The 17,779-nt window shown below is 50.3% G+C and overlaps 2 protein-coding genes across 4 annotated transcripts in view; both read right to left on the bottom strand.

Annotated features, from left to right (window-relative positions):
* The window catches only part of EEIG1 (estrogen-induced osteoclastogenesis regulator 1), a 36,994-nt gene extending 30,642 nt beyond the window's left edge, over positions 1–6,352 (bottom strand). The window contains exons 1-2 of one of the 2 annotated variants that reach the window (XM_069873400.1): positions 6,223–6,352; positions 4,293–4,932 (exon numbers count right to left, since the gene is read on the bottom strand). In XM_069873400.1, the coding sequence (XP_069729501.1) occupies positions 4,293–4,438 (146 nt within the window). In that variant the 5' untranslated portion in view covers positions 4,439–4,932; positions 6,223–6,352. Of the gene's footprint in view, positions 1–4,292; positions 4,997–6,222 lie in introns of both variants that reach the window. The other variant, XM_069873401.1, reaches the window with a different exon arrangement.
* A 7,256-nt stretch (positions 6,353–13,608) lies between these two features.
* Positions 13,609–17,368, bottom strand: NAIF1 (nuclear apoptosis inducing factor 1). Of its 2 annotated transcripts, none has more exons than XM_069873351.1 (2): positions 16,674–17,175; positions 13,609–15,908 (listed from the first exon to the last, which is right to left on the bottom strand). In XM_069873351.1, the coding sequence occupies exons 1-2, from the start codon at positions 17,119–17,121 to the stop codon at positions 15,445–15,447; spliced, it is 912 nt and encodes a 303-aa protein (XP_069729452.1). In that variant the 5' UTR covers positions 17,122–17,175; the 3' UTR covers positions 13,609–15,444. The 2 variants fall into 2 exon arrangements, with proteins under 2 accessions (XP_069729452.1, XP_069729453.1); XM_069873352.1 differs by having other exon boundaries at positions 13,610–15,908; positions 16,617–17,368.
* Positions 17,369–17,779: the final 411 nt, after the last annotated feature.

Genomic DNA, 17,779 nt, shown 5'->3' with positions numbered 1-17,779 from the left:
GTAACACTTCTCCCTCTTTATGTCCTACAGAAATTATAAAGGTATAAATATCACTAAGACACACCAATGCTCTGCATCCTGCCAGCTGAGGAGAGCAAGTGGCTTTAGGTCTGTACCTAAGGGTGACAAAGCCACACGTGGGCTAAAGCTGACCTCGGTTTGCAGGCAGCTATCGGTATGAAGTGCCTCCCCAGATACCAGCATTCTCTTTCCCTTTCTGGATACATCCTTATGCACATAAAACACTCATGCAGCACAGAAAATTTACTCTTACTCGATTAAAAATTGCAAGGCTAAGAGCATTCTCAGTTCAGGCTTACAGCACTAAAATACTTCGAGGCCGGACCACCCTAATAGGGTCAGCTCTTCCCAGACTGAGCCTGCAAGCAAACGGCTGCTGGGCTGCAGAAGGCAAATCGTATTCTTTCGTTCAAACTGGCACAGGAGCGCCAGGATGAGAAAACTAAGCAGAAATGCTGCATATGCTTGGGAAAGAACGATCCCAAAGGAAATACAGACTGAGGTGCCTCCAGCAGACAATGAGGAAGGTGGGAGAAGCCCCGAGAGTTGCTCAACTCATGCAAAACAGTTTTTTCTCTGGAGTCAGCCTGGGGCTTTCAGAGTACAATCCCTTCCTTCAAATCCAGGAATTCCAGAGTGAAACTACTGGCACGCTAACAGAAAAATGTAGGATGAAGTGTCAGGAGTCTGTGGATAACACCTGGCTTTCCACTTCCTTCACATCACACACCGGCATCGCTTGCTGCCAACACGCAGCCAGGAATCTATCAGCACCAAAGCGAAGAGCATCTGGCTGTCACTCAACATTAACTGACACTGCAAGCAGAGGAGGGGGAAATTTAATTAAGTCTTCCTCTTCTGTGTTACCCAAAGATGTACATGAACAAACTACATCAGCCTGTAGCTTTAGGCACTTATTTGGACATCCAGGCTCCTGCCTGCACCGATCCACAGATCCGAAACCTCCCAGTGAGCTTATCGAATCATCTCTCTAGGAACAAAGACGCACAACCCCCCCAAAAAGCTGCAAACTGGTACAAAACGCAGCAGCCCATCTGCTTCACAAAAACGGTTGCCATGAATACATCCCTACTGCTCTGCGCCTGCTATTTTTAAAGATACTTGGGAGGCAACTGAATTCACTGGCCGTTGTGCTATTTTAGTATCTGGATTAATACTATTCAAGGGATATACCGGTACTTCTCTGTAGGGAAATACAGCACCTGCCTGGCCTACACCTGGCTCAGCAGACGAGCTTCTGTAATCCGACAGCAGGGCAACAGATCCACAGACAAAAGATGCTTTTCACACAGAGTTCTATAAACTGAAATGGGTGAGTCTTATCCTCAGAAGCCTTGTCAAAGTGTAAGGAGAGTTTACAAAGGGAGGAGAAAGGATGGGCGAAAAGAAATTTACAGCTGCAACTTCAGTCACTGAAATATCTATGGTTTAAGTCAAAGCCTGAGCAGAACAAGCGTGGAAAAAGGGTGCCTGCCTGCAAGAAAAAAACCCAAACAAGCCAGAAAGCCCAAAAGAGGCAGATCCCAAAGCTGAATGCGCTGACAGGAGCTGGACCTTTTCCAGAGTGCCTCAAATTCCTAAGAGCATTAAGTTTTAATGTATTTCAGACAGGTTCCCCTCCAGCCAGGCTGCTTTGTCCCAGCCGGGGCAGAGGAGATGCAAGTGCTGGCAGCCTGGGAGGGGGGTCCTGTCCCGGGCTCTGCTCCTTGCACACAGCACCAGGCTGCAGCAGGTTCCTGCAGCCCAGCCTGAGGTGGACTTGGACCAGGACAGGTGGATGAGAGCTGGCAGAACAGCCTCCTGCTCTGCTCACAGGTCAAATTCAGTTGGTGCCACCCAGCAACTCATTGGATAGATCACACCTCCATCTCTCGCCACAGATGTTCACAAGCTTACAACAGACCTACTTGGCAATAACCTGAAAAATCTGTCTCTGGAGACTTACATTGTCAGAGAACACTCTTCTTTCCACATCACAGGTCACAAAAATAAAAACGATGTAGTGTGTCCTATGAAGGATTCCCATATCTACTTCTCCTCCCCATTCAGACTCCAAACAACAAGGGCCACCTTGTTCAGATCGGTTCTCTGAAAACTCACAGGCAGAAAAGAGCTCCTGGTCTGCTCGATCATAGCTGCAGACCTCTGATTGCCACAGACCACAGGAGCAGCCCAAATCGATTGCAGAGCAAATACCAGACACTTTTTACACAAGCAGTTCACATAAGATGACCCGACAGACATCATGACCTCAAATGCAATCTATTTGGAAGCGGCTGATTTCAGAGAAACAGTCATAGACCCTAAATGATGTACAGACTTCTAACACAACACGGACACAGCACCTCCTTCCCTTTAATCTTTCCCCAGACCCAAAGAATATCAAAAAGGTCAAGGAAATGCCTTGGCTCTGCTCTGTGCTCTTGCAGTCATCATCTGGGAGCCTCCCCACACGGTAACTCTTCTCACCGCTCCTGGAAATTCATTCCTCCTGAAGTTTCTCTAACTGCAACAGGGGGGAATAGTTGGAAAAGGTCAAATGACTCAATACCACCGAGACCTGTAACTTCTCAAGCAGGAACAGGTTACCATGTGCTTTCAGTTAGAGTACAGACAGGTTAAGGAAAGCAGCAAACCCAGCAGGCTACTTCTCCTTTGCTCGTTTATAACAAATCAAGCCGGTTGAGAGCAGTGTATGTGTTTGGTTTAAATTACAGATGATTTCGCTGCTGGAACACATCTGCAATGCACCGCGCTGAGAGAACTGCTGAACACCAGCCAGCTCGGAAAACAACCCACTGCAAACCAAACGGCTGGCGGCATCAGCAAACCCCAGCCACAGTTCCCAGAAGCTGCTTTCAGGGACGACAGGGAGAGGGAGATCCACATTTCTCAGCACGCGCTTTTTCTCAGACACCCTCCAGTCCAACTCATTTTATTTTGACTCCAGGAAGCAGAGGGGTTAATTTCTTTCCAAGTTCACATACTGTTTGAATTCCTTAGATAAGCTGCTTCCACCCAACACAAGGATCTAGCCTCGGGGGAGAACACTGTAAGAAAAAGCTCTTTTGATATATTTTCTTCAAAAGAGAAATTAATTCAAAGGCCATTTTTGGAGGTGTTCCTTGCCCATGGCTGTTACAGACTTCAGATGAGGTTGCACGATACCTGCTTAAAGCAATGTCCCACCACTTCTATTGCCAAGCCAAAAATGCGTTACGCTTGCCTAATAAAAGTCTTCTCTCCTGAAATGAGAAAACTCTGTATGCAGCACCACAAAGAGGAAAACTAAACTAAGCAAGGCTTTAGCTCTGGGATAAAGCAGTTAACAGCTAGCACAAACTAATCCTGTACCTTTAAAACTAAGCAGCCACTCAGGAAAGCAAAAAAACAAGTTTCGAAAGCTACAGAAGGTTTCTTTTACATCTTAAGGCAGAAAGAAAGCAAGTCTGGGCTGTTATGGAATTTGCCTTTGCATACTGCTGGTGATAATCCATGCGCATAGTTGGAAACAAAGCACGTTTTTATTAGCAATTAGTAGCAGGAGTGGGGACAGACCTGCCTGAAGGAGTCAGAAGAATGCCAGTACACCAGGGCATTGTACGATGTGCAGCAGAACAACCCCAACATGACCAATCATAAAAAGAAACACTGCAACTATGAACTTGGAAGGGCAACGGCATCAGTTCAAGGAGATAAACTGTGTCTAACACTGACAACTTTGACTCCAGGCAGTAGTTTTCCCTTGCACAGCAATTTGCAATGCAAAGCAAGCTACTTCCGTTCTTACCAAGAACGGTAATTTGGAAGGAAAGCAAGAGAGCAAAGTTAGGAAGGGTTGATTTGCTTAGATAAGAGTTTTTACAGAGTTTAGTTTCAAGTCAGGCATGAAAGCAGTATAGCAGAGTCTGAAACAGCGCATGAGAACTTAGGCAAGGAGAAAAAAAAAAAAAAAGAAAAAAAAGAGTATGCAACAATCCACAAAACACAGACCCTTTCATGGGAAAGACCTCCCCCTTCACTTGAAAAATTCAATCCAGCTCTGATCAGCCAACACCACCCAGTTTCAGAGCTCTCCAGCTACGTTCTTCCATCGCTCCAAGAACTATGTGGCATGTGGGGCCCTACAACAGAACTATTAAAATCCCATCAAGGGGTAGCAAGTGGTAGCCATATGCTTAACCGCTCAAGTGAAGGATAACCAGGGAAAGCAGCACAGTGAGGAAGCAAATCTGTGAGCGGCTTCTTACCTGGTAGATAAGCTAGCAAAGTCTCCTCCATCTAGCAGCCTGATTTTGCAGAACAGAACCCCATTCACGAAGGGGACAGCAGTCAGCTCTTCTAGAGTGAAACTTGTCTGAAACTTGAATTTCTTCTTCTTCATCAGGAAAGCCATGGGCAAACTCAGCGTGGAAAGCCCAGGAATTCCAAACAAGACCAGGGAGGAGCGGCTCAAACCACACACAGACAAGCAGAGGAACGGCACTCGTTCCAGGAGGGCAAGCAGGGAGTAAATTCCAGTTCAGTTACAACGACGGCCCAGCTTCAAACGCACAATTCTCTTCTCTTTGGTGGTCGGATCTGGCTGTGGGATCATCGCCACGGCAGGCTTCAGGTGAGGAGGAAGAGGTCAGATTAAATCTCTGCAACATCTCCAAGGGAAAAGGGAAGGAGAGAAGTCGGTCTCAGCTCCAGACCAGCAGGAGCTGTCCCAGTCAGAGGCTGCAGTGCTCTGTCTTCAGCACAACCCCTCCAGAAAGCATCTCTCGTGGGAAGTCATCCTGAGTCTCCGAAGCAGCCTTAAGTCTGAGGGCAGCACATTCAGAGAGCTTCAAGCTTCTACCTCCTCCTCCTCTTGTGCAACTACTTGACACAGGTCTTTGGGTCAGCCTTTGGGAGGGAAATGAGTAAATTAGTCCCAGCCAGTCCTGGGCTCCTCCTCCTCCTCTAAAACCTGTTTGGATGGATAATATTCAGTCCAGACTCATACCAGTCTTAAGAGGTATGGCCCCAATTAGCCTGGCCCCAACATCCTCTTTCCCCTGTTGTCATCCCCCTCGTAATTTCTGTTTTGCAAAGCAGCTAATAAAAATCTGCCCTGTTTTCACCCATCATCTTTAGAAGCACTTTAAAGAAAAAGATCTATCAACACAGTATAACAGGATTAAGCAAAAGCCGGCTCCAGAAATGCAAAAATCTGTTTCTCTTCTGCATTTCCGACCAGCTCTAAGTGTTAGCACCTGTATCTTATAAATGGAGAAAGCAGCACAGAGGAAAAACAAGCAGTCTGCTCCAGATTACACAGCGTAACAACCAAATCAGGTCATCTGGCTGTCCAATGGCTGGGCCCACCGAGAATGCTGCTTTCCCCCAGTACCACGTCCACACCAAGCCGTGCCCCACACTGTTCAATTTTGGGGCTTGAGATGGTTATTTCATTTACACAACACCTAGGCCAGAGAGGCCAAGAACTGATTAGCATCTAAACAGGGTGAGGTTATGAACACCGGGCAGTAAACAATCCTCACGATACACAGAATTAATGACTGCAAACTAACGCAGGCAAAGCTCCTGCTGCCCAAGTGTGGGGTTAAAGCCCCTCTCCTGCTCGGGCAGCAGCAGGAGGATCTGCACCACCGGCTGTACCTGCCCCTGTGCCCCTGCACCGAGCTGCTGCTGGGACTCAGCCTGCATTCCAGCCCCATGGAACCTGCCCTGAGATGCGGAGCGGTATCAATCTACCTCTGTGCCCCACGGACCACACACCCGTCCCCTGGCACCTGTGGGTCATGCACTGAGCTGTGGTCAGGTCTCAGCTTGCTTTCTGAGCCATGCACTGAAAGGTGGCCAGGTCTAAGCCAGCCTCCTGGATCCATGAACTGCACAGTGAACTGCAGCCAAGTCTCAGCCCCTGTCCTAGCCCATGCATCGAGCTTCACCCAGGTCTCAGCCCCGCTCTCAGCCCATGCACTGAGCTGCAGCCAGGTCTCAGCTCCACTCACGACTCGTGCACTGAGCTGCAGCCAGGTCTCAGCCCCACTCACAGACCATGCACCGCGCTGCGGGTCTCAGCCCCGCTCCCAGCCCCAAGAGAACGAGCCGCCCTGCGGGAGGTCTCACCCCTCTTCCCGGCCGCCTCCTCCGCCCTGCGGCCCGGTCCCGGCCCGGCCCCGCTCGCACCTCCCGCCTCTCCTCGCCGCCGCCGCTCCCCGCCACAGCCGCCTCTGCTAGCGCTACGCCAACTGCGCCCGCTACGCCACCGCCGCAGGGAGCCACAACGCAGCGCAACGCCACCTCCGCGCTTCGGGAATAGCGACCCGACACTACGTAACCCCCTCCTCCCCGGGGACGGGGGAGGGGAGCGCGAGAGCCGCGCCTCGCGATTGGGCGAGCGGCGAGGGGGCGGGGCGAAGGGAGTGAGACGCTGATTGGCTGATCCTGCACGGGGGGCGGGGAAAGCCGCGCGCTGATTGGACGCGGAGGCTGCCGGCTGGGGCAAGGCCCGCCCCCTGGCGGGGGGGAGCGGGAAGGGTAGGGGGGAGCTGCGGGGCCGCGGGGCTGTGGGTCCTTCGTGTGCTTTGACACCCCCAGGGTGTCCCAGGGCCCCTCCGCCGGCCGAGCAGCCCCGGGCTGGCTGGGGGTGGCAGCCTGGGCTGGTGGGACGAAGCTGATGGGACGAGGTGGTGGGAGAGGCAGCTGTGAGAGACTCACTGCGTCCCCTTGACAGCCAGGACCTCTCGCTCTGCCCTTGTCCCCGCTCAAGCAGCTCCCGGGGGCACAGAATCATGGATTGGTTTGGGTTGGAAGGGACCTCAAAACCTTGTTAGCGGATCTCTTGTTAGCGGACCTCTTGTTAGTGCAAGATGTGGCAGCAAAGACAGTCCCCGTGCTCTGCTTAGGTCTGGAAAGGGCCATGAGTGGATGTTCAAACCCCAAACTGGGTCTGGCATCAGCGTGGGCATGAGGGCCGGATGCCAAGTTCATCTGGAAGGTTTTCATGGGGACATAGCGGGTCATTTATTTTCCAGAACAAACTGACAGGTCCTTAAGTATGAGGAAAATAATGTAATCTTCAATTCAATACATGCTTCTGCAAAGCAGCGCATTCTGCTTCAGCTGCAGATGAACCCAGATATTGTTATTGGTATTTGTGGTACAGGTGCTTCCTGAATTTTTCTTCAGGAAGCAGTAGCATCAACTTCAGTGGAAACTTGTAAATTCTGTAGAGTCCTAGAATGGTTTGGGTTGGAAGGGACCTTAAAGCCCATCCAGTTCCATCTTCTTGCCAGGGGCAGGGACACCTCCCACTGGATCAGGGCTCCAAGCCCCATCCAACCTGGCCTTGAACCCCTCCAGGGATGGGGCAGCCCCCACTGCTCTGGGTAATCTGAGCCAGTGCCTTCCCACTTTCATCGTGAAGAATTTCTTTCTAATGTCTAATCAAAATCTTTCATCTTCCATCATAAAGCCATTCCCCCTGGTACTATCTTTACATGGTCTTATAAAAAGTTCCTCTCCAACTTTCTTGTAGGTCCCCTTCAGTTACTGGAAGCTGCTCTTAAGGTCTTGTAGCCTTCTCCAGGCTGAACAACCCCAACTCTCTCAGCCTGTCCTCGTAACAGAGATGCTCCAGCCCTCGGATCCTCTCTGTGGCCTCCTCTGGACCCGTCCCAACAGTTCCGTGCCCTTCTTATACTGGAGACTCCAGAACTGGACACAGTTCTCCAGATACATCTCTTCCAACGGCTTCTTCCCACTCGCCTCTGGGTACCATGCAACGAGCTGTGGTTCAGGCTGGAGCGGGAGAGAGGTCCTGGCACCACACACCCCTGTGGGCAGCGCGAGGCAGGGCCGGGAGCCGAAGTCTCAGCCTCCCCGTGTGAGATGTGGCAACCGGTTAAACACATCTCTTCGCCGAAACGGCTCCCTCCTGTTATTAGGTGCTGCTGCTGTGTCCTGGGCTGTGGCTGGGAGCCCTGGTTAGGCAGGATTCCATCGTTTAAGGGCAGGCAGAACAGAATGTCTCTCCTTGTCCTGAAGGGCTTTGCAACCACAAACATGATTTGCCTATTTTTTAAAGTTAGGGAGGTACCTAAGAGTCTCTGTGGCAGAAAAGTTGAGGTTCATATGAGAGGTAACTTTCCCATGACTGATTTGCATGTCTGGTAAAGCCTGGATGAAAGCCTGGCAGTCCTCGCTGTCTTTGCCAGGCTTTGATGCCCAGACTCCTTGCACTTCATGTTTGCCATCTACGCGGACAAAATCAGAGCTACGGAATAATTCTACTACAATATGAGTCTTCAAGAAAAAAAAATTGCTAGGAAAAGCACACAGCAACGTACTTGGATAAAAGTTAAAACTGGATGAAGCCAAATGCGTTGTTATGATTCTTGCCTACCAGGTTAAGCAGGTACACAGACTTTGGACTGGGAAAACATTTTGTATCAGTGAAGTGAAACCTTTGCCGGAGAAACCAGTCTTCCCCTACAGCAGGGTTTGTGAAGGCTGCTATTACAGGTAGGGCTTGAATTGTTCCATCAGTGGATACCTGGTATTTTCAAGGCCTTGAGACTTTGCTAGAGAGGGGTTGGGTTTTTTCGCTTTCTGTTCCTCAGCTTATTGGGAAAGAGCTCAGCCTGCTAAATATTTGATATTTGCTGAGCTGGGATGCTCAAATGCTGGAAGCATCTGAAGAATCCAGTCCAATCTTTCACACTTCTCATTCCGTGAGCATAGTACTGACAGACGTGACAATCTTTCACTTCCATCACTAGGTAAAGGACAAACGATGTTTCTGTGTGTGGTGTGGGAGGAGGCCGTGTGTTATCTGGTATGATTCACTCTGATAAATAACCTCCTCCGAGGGCTTCTTTTGTTTATAGCAACAGCCCTAAATGCTAAAGTTTACAGAGATTTTAATCCTTGTGGTTCTTAGGCATAAAACTCTGCAGTTTTATCAGAAACATCTCTTGAAAACCTCAGTGTTTTTATAATTAATTGAATAATGTGACTGATGTTAAAAATAAACGGATTTGGAAAAATGCCCAGTGAGCTGCTGAACAGTCTGTAATATAGCAACCATAGCTGGAGTCTCAGGGGTATGTATATTTTCCTAACAAATGCAGTCTTATGACTCGGAGATTAAATCTTTATTAGATCGAAATTCACCCTGTTGATTTTTCTGTGTTTGCGCTGCATAATTGTTTCTGTACAAATTCATGTTATTTAAAGGGGCAGTGCTCCTCCGAACATGTCCTTTGCTGATCTCGGGGTGGGCGAGTTAGTCTGTCCCCCAACGAGGCACCACGGAGGGGATGTGGTTCTTGGGTAGCTCTTTCCATCACTGCTTTTGTGTTATTTTCCAATCCAAGTCCAATCCATTCCCTAAGGGACCTTGTGTGTGAACAGGGCACTGATATATATGGGTTCTGCTCCCCTAGACTCAAATCATAGAATCATAGAATCACCAGGTTGGAAGAGACCCAACGGATCATCAAGTCCAACCATTCCTATCAAACACTAAACCATGTCCCTTAGCACCTCATCCACCCATCCCTTAAACCCCTCCAGGGAAGGTGACTCAACACCCTCCCTGGGCAGCCTGTTCCAGTGCCCAATGACCCTCGCCATGAAAAATATTTTCCTAATGTCCAGCCTGAACCTCCCCTCGTGGAGCTTGAGGCCATTCCCTCTTGTCCTGTCCCCTGTCCCTTGGGAGAAGAGCCCAGCTCCCTCCTCTCCACAACCTCCTTTCAGGTAGTCATAGAGAGCAATGAGGTCTCCCCTCAGCCTCCTCTTCTCCAGGCTAAACACCCCCAGCTCTCTGAGCCGCTCCCCATAAGGCCTGTTCTCCAGCCCCCTCACCAGCTTCGTTGCTCTTCTCTGGACTCGCTCCAGAGCCTCAACATCCTTCTTGTGGTGAGGGGCCCAGAACTGAACACAGGGTTCGAGGTGCGGTCTCACCAGTGCTGAGTACAGCGGGAGAAGAACCTCCCTGGAAATGCTGTTGATGCTGTGACCGCAGCCCCACCGTGCCCACCTCACCTCCATTCAGTGACCTCAGCCACATCCCTGCCCCATGCTCTCCCTGACCTATGTCTTCGCGGATGCCACTCCCCAGTGCCACCGTCACTTCCTTGACTTTTGCTGGTTCAGGGCATTGTCTTATCGGTCTGGGATATTTGTCAGCGTGGGTTCTGCAGTTAAGTCCGGGTCTCACCTCTGCTATCGCTGGAAGGTGTGTCCTGCCGGCCAGGAGCTGGGATCTCTGCGCTCTGCTTGCCTTTGGACTGCCAGTAAGCAGGAACAGAGAAGGCTTTTTTTTTGCCTCCATCCCTGCTTCAAGGATTGAGATAAATTAGCAGGGGAGATACATGGCAAGGTAAATTCAGAGGGGACAAAAACCAGCGAGGTAAAGCGAGATAGATTCTGTAATGCATTCGGTGAAATATCAAATCCTATCTCATATCCCACGGGAATCCCAGATACATGAGAAAAACCATCCAGCCCTGTAAACTACATCATCAGCGTCTTCCCCTGGAAAACATCATCATGCTAAGTTGTTTGTCCTGACAGCCAAATGATTAAAGTTTGAAAACTAAATTATACACCTTGCTGCAACAGCACAAACACAGTAATGCTCTGTTACACCTGTAACCTCTTGTTATAATGGCTCTAATGAGCTTTCAGCCTCGTCACCCCAAAAGAAAAGATTATCACACCACAGTTTATGCGTTAAAGGTGTTCTTTACCCTGCTAGTGGCCAAGCACCTGCAATGCCTCCGCTTTAAAGGGGCTGGAGGCCGTCTGTCTGTGGTGGGTTGGTGACTTTCCCAGAGCTGGGGAGCTCCCGAAACGGGGCAGGGGGTGAAGACCCTTGGACACAGCCCCAGCTGCAGCGTGCAGGCTGCTGGGAACACTGTCAGAGGAATGGGTATCCATCCCCATTACACAGGATTATCCTATGGTGCGAAGTTATGCCAAACTTCCGTCTTCTCAGCTTAACTTAATGACAGGCTGCAAGCTCTACTTTGATCTGCTTGTGTTTTTCACGAGTTTCATATTTAACTGAACTCATCATCGCAAAGGGCAGAACTGTTTCACAGTCTGTGCCAGGCTGGGTTTCCTGTTGGATGTGCAGAGGACACATCTGCACGGTGGGTTTCTGGCCCGCCCAGGATGCAGGATCCTGTTATCCACAGGAATAAAGGGAGCAGAGGAATCTGGAGTAGATGGATTCCTTTCCCCAAACATGTGGCCAGACCTGAAAATCCAGCTGCCTGTCTTTTTTTCTTTACTGGTTTCCATATCTGCTCCAGTGTGTCCTGGGAATGTGCGGCAGGACTCTCAGTTTCTTTCCGGGAGGTATGTTGGTGGAATGGGAGCTGGTTTTCTCCAGCTCAGATCTGCAGACTGGAACCCGCTTTGCCTCCAGGCTTGTTGTGTTTATTAAGGGTTGTCCTGTGTCTGTATCCCAGGCATTGCCTTCAGCGCCGTCCCAAACAGCTTGCTGGCTGTGGGCTCTCCCACTGGTTCCAACTTCTGGTTGTAGCCCCACAAATGCTGCTGTTAACCCCAAACACAACAGAAACACCTGTAGGTCTGTGGTTCCCACTTGACACGGCAACTTCTAATTTGGGATTAGAAAGTGGGAGAGGGAACAGAAACTGTCCCTGCTGGGGCTGGGCTTCTGCCTTGGGTTAATCACCTCGTGGCGCTGGGAGGCAAGGGGTGGGGAACCCAGTTGGCAGGTGATGCCAGCTTCATTCCTGCTCACAAAACACGGCCGGGAAGCTGTGCCAGTCATTTGTGTGAAGCTTCTTGTCAGATGCTTTCAAGGAAAGCAATCTTAAATGCTTCAGTTTTCATACTTAAGAGACCACACTGGTGCTGGCAATACCTGCTGGCAATAACCTCTCAGATGGCAACAGGAAAAACACAAAAATCCAGTATGCTTTGCCAAAACACGCTTGACAAATTTTAAAAGCGTGCTGGAGGATGTAAAGATAATTTGGGTAAGTATGCGGGTGATCTCATTGTGTCCCTTTGCAGGGATCCACTCCCAGAACTGCCCTGTACTTGTGGGATACTGCCATATTTATGCAGGGGTCTTCTAAAAAAATCCTAAACCCTCTCCCTTTGTTTATAATTAAAGAATTCATGTGTTTTCATCTCTTGTGCCCGCCTATTTGGTTCTGCAGTGATCTCATCCCAAAGAGAGATGTGAGCTCCCGACATCTCGGTGTCCTCTGCCTGCGTTTGCAGGAAGCTGAGAGACCCAGTTTGCATTCCCACGCATCCTGACTTTTTTAGGAGTACCAGTGTTCCTCATTGCGGGGCTTTGCCCAATGAAATTTCTTTCTCTCTGGGCTCTCAGTCTTGGAAAGTTTCATCAGTGAGAGGAGCAGGCAGGATTACAAAAGGTCTGGATGATGAGCGTCATTGCTGGGACCATCCTGCCAGGGTTTTGCACGGTGCTGGACTGCGCTGCAGCCTCGCCCCGTTGCGCAGTGCCATCTCCTGGAAAGCCATGCTGGAGCTGCACACATCACGAGCAGAGTTTTGCTCCTGAAGCAGTGAGTATGGCCACTGCCTCTAACTGCTGCAAAGTTTATCTTCTGACCCACCACTAGACCTCCACCAAACTCCTCTTCCTCCAGCAGGTATGGAGGATGCCGCTCGCTGCCCAGCTGCTTGCCCTCACCTCTGAGGTACCCTGAGGCAGAACATCCCTGCGTAGCTCTTTCCTGATCTGGATGCTGAATACAAATCTCTAGGTACAAAAAGAACAGCAGAGGAGCATGGATGAACATCCATAGATGTTGCTCTGTAGCTTTTGCTCTGACTGGGCACCAGTTCCCTTTTCAGTTGAATGCCTCGCGTACACGCTCACCCTCTAAGTGCCCAGTTTATCCGTTCCTCCTGGTTTTAACTCTAAGGGGCACTTTTCTTCCTCCCCAAGTTTGATGACCTCGTTGTGAGCAACAACTAAGCCCCTCCTCACAGTGCTCACCCTGTATTTAAAACGTTGCTACATCTTTTTAATGAGACAAAAACGTGTACGCGGAACTTGTACCTGATTGCTGCTGGCTTGACTAAGCTCTGTATTTATCTTGAAAAGACAAGAAAACTGGGTGGTTCCAAGGGCAAGACGTTTACTCCTATGAAACAGGAGCACAGTTTAAGTGCTTAGTCACTAAAAAAATGCACACTGTGATTTAACACCAAGGGCTGGTGCTTCATCCATCACTCTAGGCTCCTGTGGCATCTTCTGAGCAGCTAGGAGATGAGGATAATTTGGCAATCGGTCATACACAGTGGAAGAACTGGTGCTCCAAGGTAAGGCTGTAAAAGCTGTTATTTGAAAAAAAAAAAGGCCACAATTATGCAGATACACAGCCACAAAGTTCATTAACAAGAGAAAAAGCTGCGGTGTTCACAAGTGACTGTTCACAAGCTTCTTTGGCCCTTTCTCAGCGAGGATTCTGTGCTGCAAACTTGTCAGGAATTCGTTTTTGCTGATGAACTGAAACAGCCTGTTTACCAAAAATGTATATTTTATTACAATTCATATTTGTAAAGGAGACATCATTACACAAATGAGGTAAACCAACACAAAGGACATTGTTTTCATTTCAAAAATAAATTTCAATTGAGCAATCGATTTGATTTCACAAAGTCTGAGGAAGAGTCAGGCGAGTGTTACTCATGTGGTGCAACGCCAGACAAGGTGGGAAGACTCAGCACAGAGACGTCAGTGCCAAAGGGTCTGGAGTCTTCCAGGGGCCCAGCCCCTCTCTGTGCGCTGATGTTTCTCTCCCCTGTTGGATTCACAGATGAGAGGAGATGAGTAATGGTCAGAGACAGGCAGCAGTGGCCTCTTCACCTACTGCTCTAACCAGGAGTCCCCCACCAGCATCCCCTGTAAAAGGCTGTAAAGGTTTAATTTGATTGTGCAAATTCACTCCCTCATCAGTTGTTACTCACCGCGTCTCAGCCCTAAAGAAGACCTAACAGCAAGCAAATACCAGCTGTGAACAAGTTCCATTTCAAAAGTAATCTCTGGCAAGCAACAAGCCCGTTAAATGTGACACACTTTGCAAGGTATGGGGAGAAGAGTTATGCTTCCTCTCTTTTCTTTTTCTCCATGCATGTACAAGTGGAGCTTTTCATCTAAAAGTGTACGAAGTTACTCCAAGTCTGTGAGAAAGGCATTCACCATCCTGTGAAATGAAGCTTTCCCACTGAGGTCCAAGCCCCACAGCCTCAAAGAAAAGTGGCTTCAAATGTTGTTTTACCCTGTATAATGGTAAGAAAACAGCGAGACCCGTTGCTCAGATGCCACTTGGAGTCAGCTACCAGACCAAAAAGGAATGGTTGTAGTCGCTTCCAGCACCAGATCAGTATGGAACAAACACCTTTGCCACCACCAGAACTGAACAGCACTTCAAAATTCACTCAACTACAAACTCCTAAATGTTAGCAATTACTGCATAGCTGATGCTCTGCAGCCCAGGTCCACTTTGATGGATCAAGGTGTTATGGATGCAGGTGGAGACAGAGCTGGAGTTTCACCTGTCTCACTGACCTGAAACTCAGCCAGGCCCTAGGGTATTTACTACGCTGAGAAAAGGAACACCTTGCTTCTGATACAAATCCCGGAACAGGATCTGGTAACCAAGACATGAAATTTTCACCACATCTGCTAAGTTTAGAGTGAAATTTCATGACCACACACAGACAGAACATGAGTTGAATGCATAATTTAATCCCATTTATACTCTCAGAGGGAGTGGGTGGGATTTAAACTGCATGTAGGCTTGGTGGTGGACTGATGGGCGGGATGTCACGCTCCCAGAGTGGTATCCAGAACTCTTGGTGCGGAGAGAAGATTGTATCACACCTGGTACCATGTTTCCAGTAAATACTTTCAGCAAAGGACAGAAATGCATTAAGTACCAAGCACTACAGTTTATGATAGCTGTACTTGGGCAGATGCAGCACTGTGAGATCTCAACAAAACAGTCCACGTCTGAAGTCAGTTAGTCTATAGATCGAGAGAGAGTGAGAGAGAGAGAGAGGAGTGGGGGAGGTGTCAGACTTAGGAGAGTTCTTTTTCCAAACAGAAATAAAAAAATAACTGTCTTTTTTTTTAATAAATCTATTGTTTGAGGAACTAGAGCAACCAATGTTAAGTTCCTGGTTTATAACATGTCCTGCTCTGTATGATGAGTCTGAAAAGGCAGATTAGCATAAGATTAGCAGAGAAAGCAAGCTGTGTAGGCTCAGCAAGACTAAGGTGAGCCACTTCACATTGACAAGAGAAAGCTCCCCTTGCTCCCTGGGTCCAGCAGCAGCACAGGCAGGTTTTTACCCAAGAAAGATGTCCCACTAGTGTTTCTTTCACTGGATTATGCCATCTTGCTGCCCTGTCTGGCTGGGGTCAGTGGTGACTGACGGATTGGGTGTGTTGCTCTGCAAAAATCGACGGAAGTCCTTAATCATGGGGCGGAGGACCTGGATGAGGGCACTCAGTGCCGCCTGTGTTCCTTCCATGGCTTGTGCCTGTCGCTCCTGGGCGCACGCCTGCACCTCCTGCGAGCGACGGATCATCTGAAGCAAGTCATTCTGCTGCTCCAGGTGCTGGGCAATCTCCTTCACGTGCAAGTTGGTCACTCGCTGCTCCTGCAAGAGCTTGGCTGAGTTCAGGGCAATGCGGCTTTTCAGCTCCTGGGGTTTTGCAGACACTTCGTGTTGATGCGCCATCATCTCCAAGGGCGCTTCAGCGGTGACGGTGGTGGGGGCCTCTGTGGTGCAGTACTCCACGACTCCATCCTCCAGACTGTGGTAGGTTGTTTCTGCAGGAACTGAGAACAAAGGACAGAAAGGAGGTAAGAAGTAGCTGTGATACGGGGATTTTTATCTACAGGGCTATTCAATGAGTATCACAGGAATACTGCCTGCACAGTGAGATAACATACAATGAACAGCAATGCACAAAATGACCTATTTGAGTCTACTCCACCTTCATTTGAGCTTCCGTCTAGGCTGTACAGTCTAAAGGAATCAGGCATGCCTCATCTGTCTAGACAAAATAATTTAACCTCCAGTTCACAATAATCTTCCCAAGCGGCATTCACCAACTGACATGAGGGCAAAGAAAAGACTCAGAATATCACTTGTCAAAAGAACAGCTGCATTTTGGGGCAGACTGGGAAGTCAGCCTTGGAGCTATTTCCCCCCCTCCTTTTGTTCCCAGAGAGTGGGACTGAACAATCTGCATGGTGCAATGGATGCTGCCTTCCTTTGTTCTTAAGGCGAAGCCCAGCTATCATAGGATCATTTAGGTTCAAAAAGACCTTTAAGATCATTGAGTCCAATCAAAACCGACTCTCGTGTCTTGCAGCCACTCCCCTACAGCATGAGGACATATTGGGAATGACATTTTCATTACAGAGATGCAGGGAATTCTTTTTGCTGAGGCTTTCCCTGCGTGGGGCCCAGGCCGGTTGCCTGGGCTCCCTGGATGACCTTGAAATCCAGCACAGAGCCTCTGCAGCAGGCGCGGCACTCACTCTGGGTCAAGGTGACCGTGGTGGCTGAGGCGGTGATGGGTATCTCGGTACCATCACCCGCGCTGCAGTCCCCACTCGGCAAACTGATGATGGTGGCTTCTCCCAGCAGGTTGCAGATGCGCTGCTGCATGGGGGTGAGGATCACAGGGGCGGTCGCGGCGCCCGTTGGGTCTTCGTTCTCCTGCCCGTTGCCGTTGCCGTTCTGGCTCTCGCTTCCCCCTTCCATTGCAGCGCGGACTTGAGCCACTTTGCGTCGCACCTCGGTCTTGAGGTCGGACCATTTCTTCTTGACCTCGGGCAGCTCGCGGTGGCAGGTGGCGACGGCGTTGACGCGGCGCAGGATGTCGTGCCAAGCGGCGGCCTTGGCGGCCAGCGGCACGCCCGCGTTGAAGTGGTTGATGAGGAGGTGCTTGCCTCGCTCCAGCTCCTCCACGATGATCTCCACCTCGCGCTCCGAGAAGTTCATCTTCCTCTTCTTGGCCGGGGGCGCTGGGGGCGACGCCATGGCCAGGGCGGGCAGCGAGGAGAGGGCTCTGGGGGGCACCTGCCGGGCAGGGGAGCCCAGCGGGGCTGGAGGAGGCCGGGCAGGGCCCCCCGGCCCGCTCACCCCCGGGGCCGGGGACAGGACGGGGCCTCGAGGCCCCTCAGGGCCCGTCCCGCCTTGGCACCTCCGACGGTACGCAAATTGCGTACGGCAGCGGCCCGGCAGGCCCCGCTCTACGGCCTCCGCCCTGCGACACTGGCGTAATGGCTTCCAGAATCAGCCCCCCTTCCCCGCCAGCTCTGATTGGTCAGCACCCCCGCCCGTCAGCCTGAGGTCCCACCTCTCGCCGCCAGAGCTGCGCTCTGATTGGTCGATTTCGCTGCCCGTCGGGACGAGAGCGCGGCGGCCACTGCGCCTGCGCAAAAGGGCCGGGCCCGCCCTTGCGTTTCCCCGCTCTCATTCCATTGGGCTCTTTTCCCGTCCGTCAACACAGAGATACCGGATATGCGCCACGTCCGTTACACTCAAACTGACTGCCGCTTCCCACTCTGATTGGACAGGTTGGGGATTTAACCCCGCCTCCTCGCGGGGTTCAACCAATGGGAGCTTGATCTAGGGGGCCCATCCCGCCCCCTCCCTTCCGATTGGTGGCGATGAAGGCGTTTCTCTGACGTCACGC

This window comes from Phaenicophaeus curvirostris, chromosome 20, assembly GCF_032191515.1.
Source record: "Phaenicophaeus curvirostris isolate KB17595 chromosome 20, BPBGC_Pcur_1.0, whole genome shotgun sequence".
NCBI classification, from domain to species: domain Eukaryota; kingdom Metazoa; phylum Chordata; class Aves; order Cuculiformes; family Cuculidae; genus Phaenicophaeus; species Phaenicophaeus curvirostris.
Note: the sequence above shows the minus strand (reverse complement) of the source record. Positions and strands in the feature narration are given on the sequence as shown.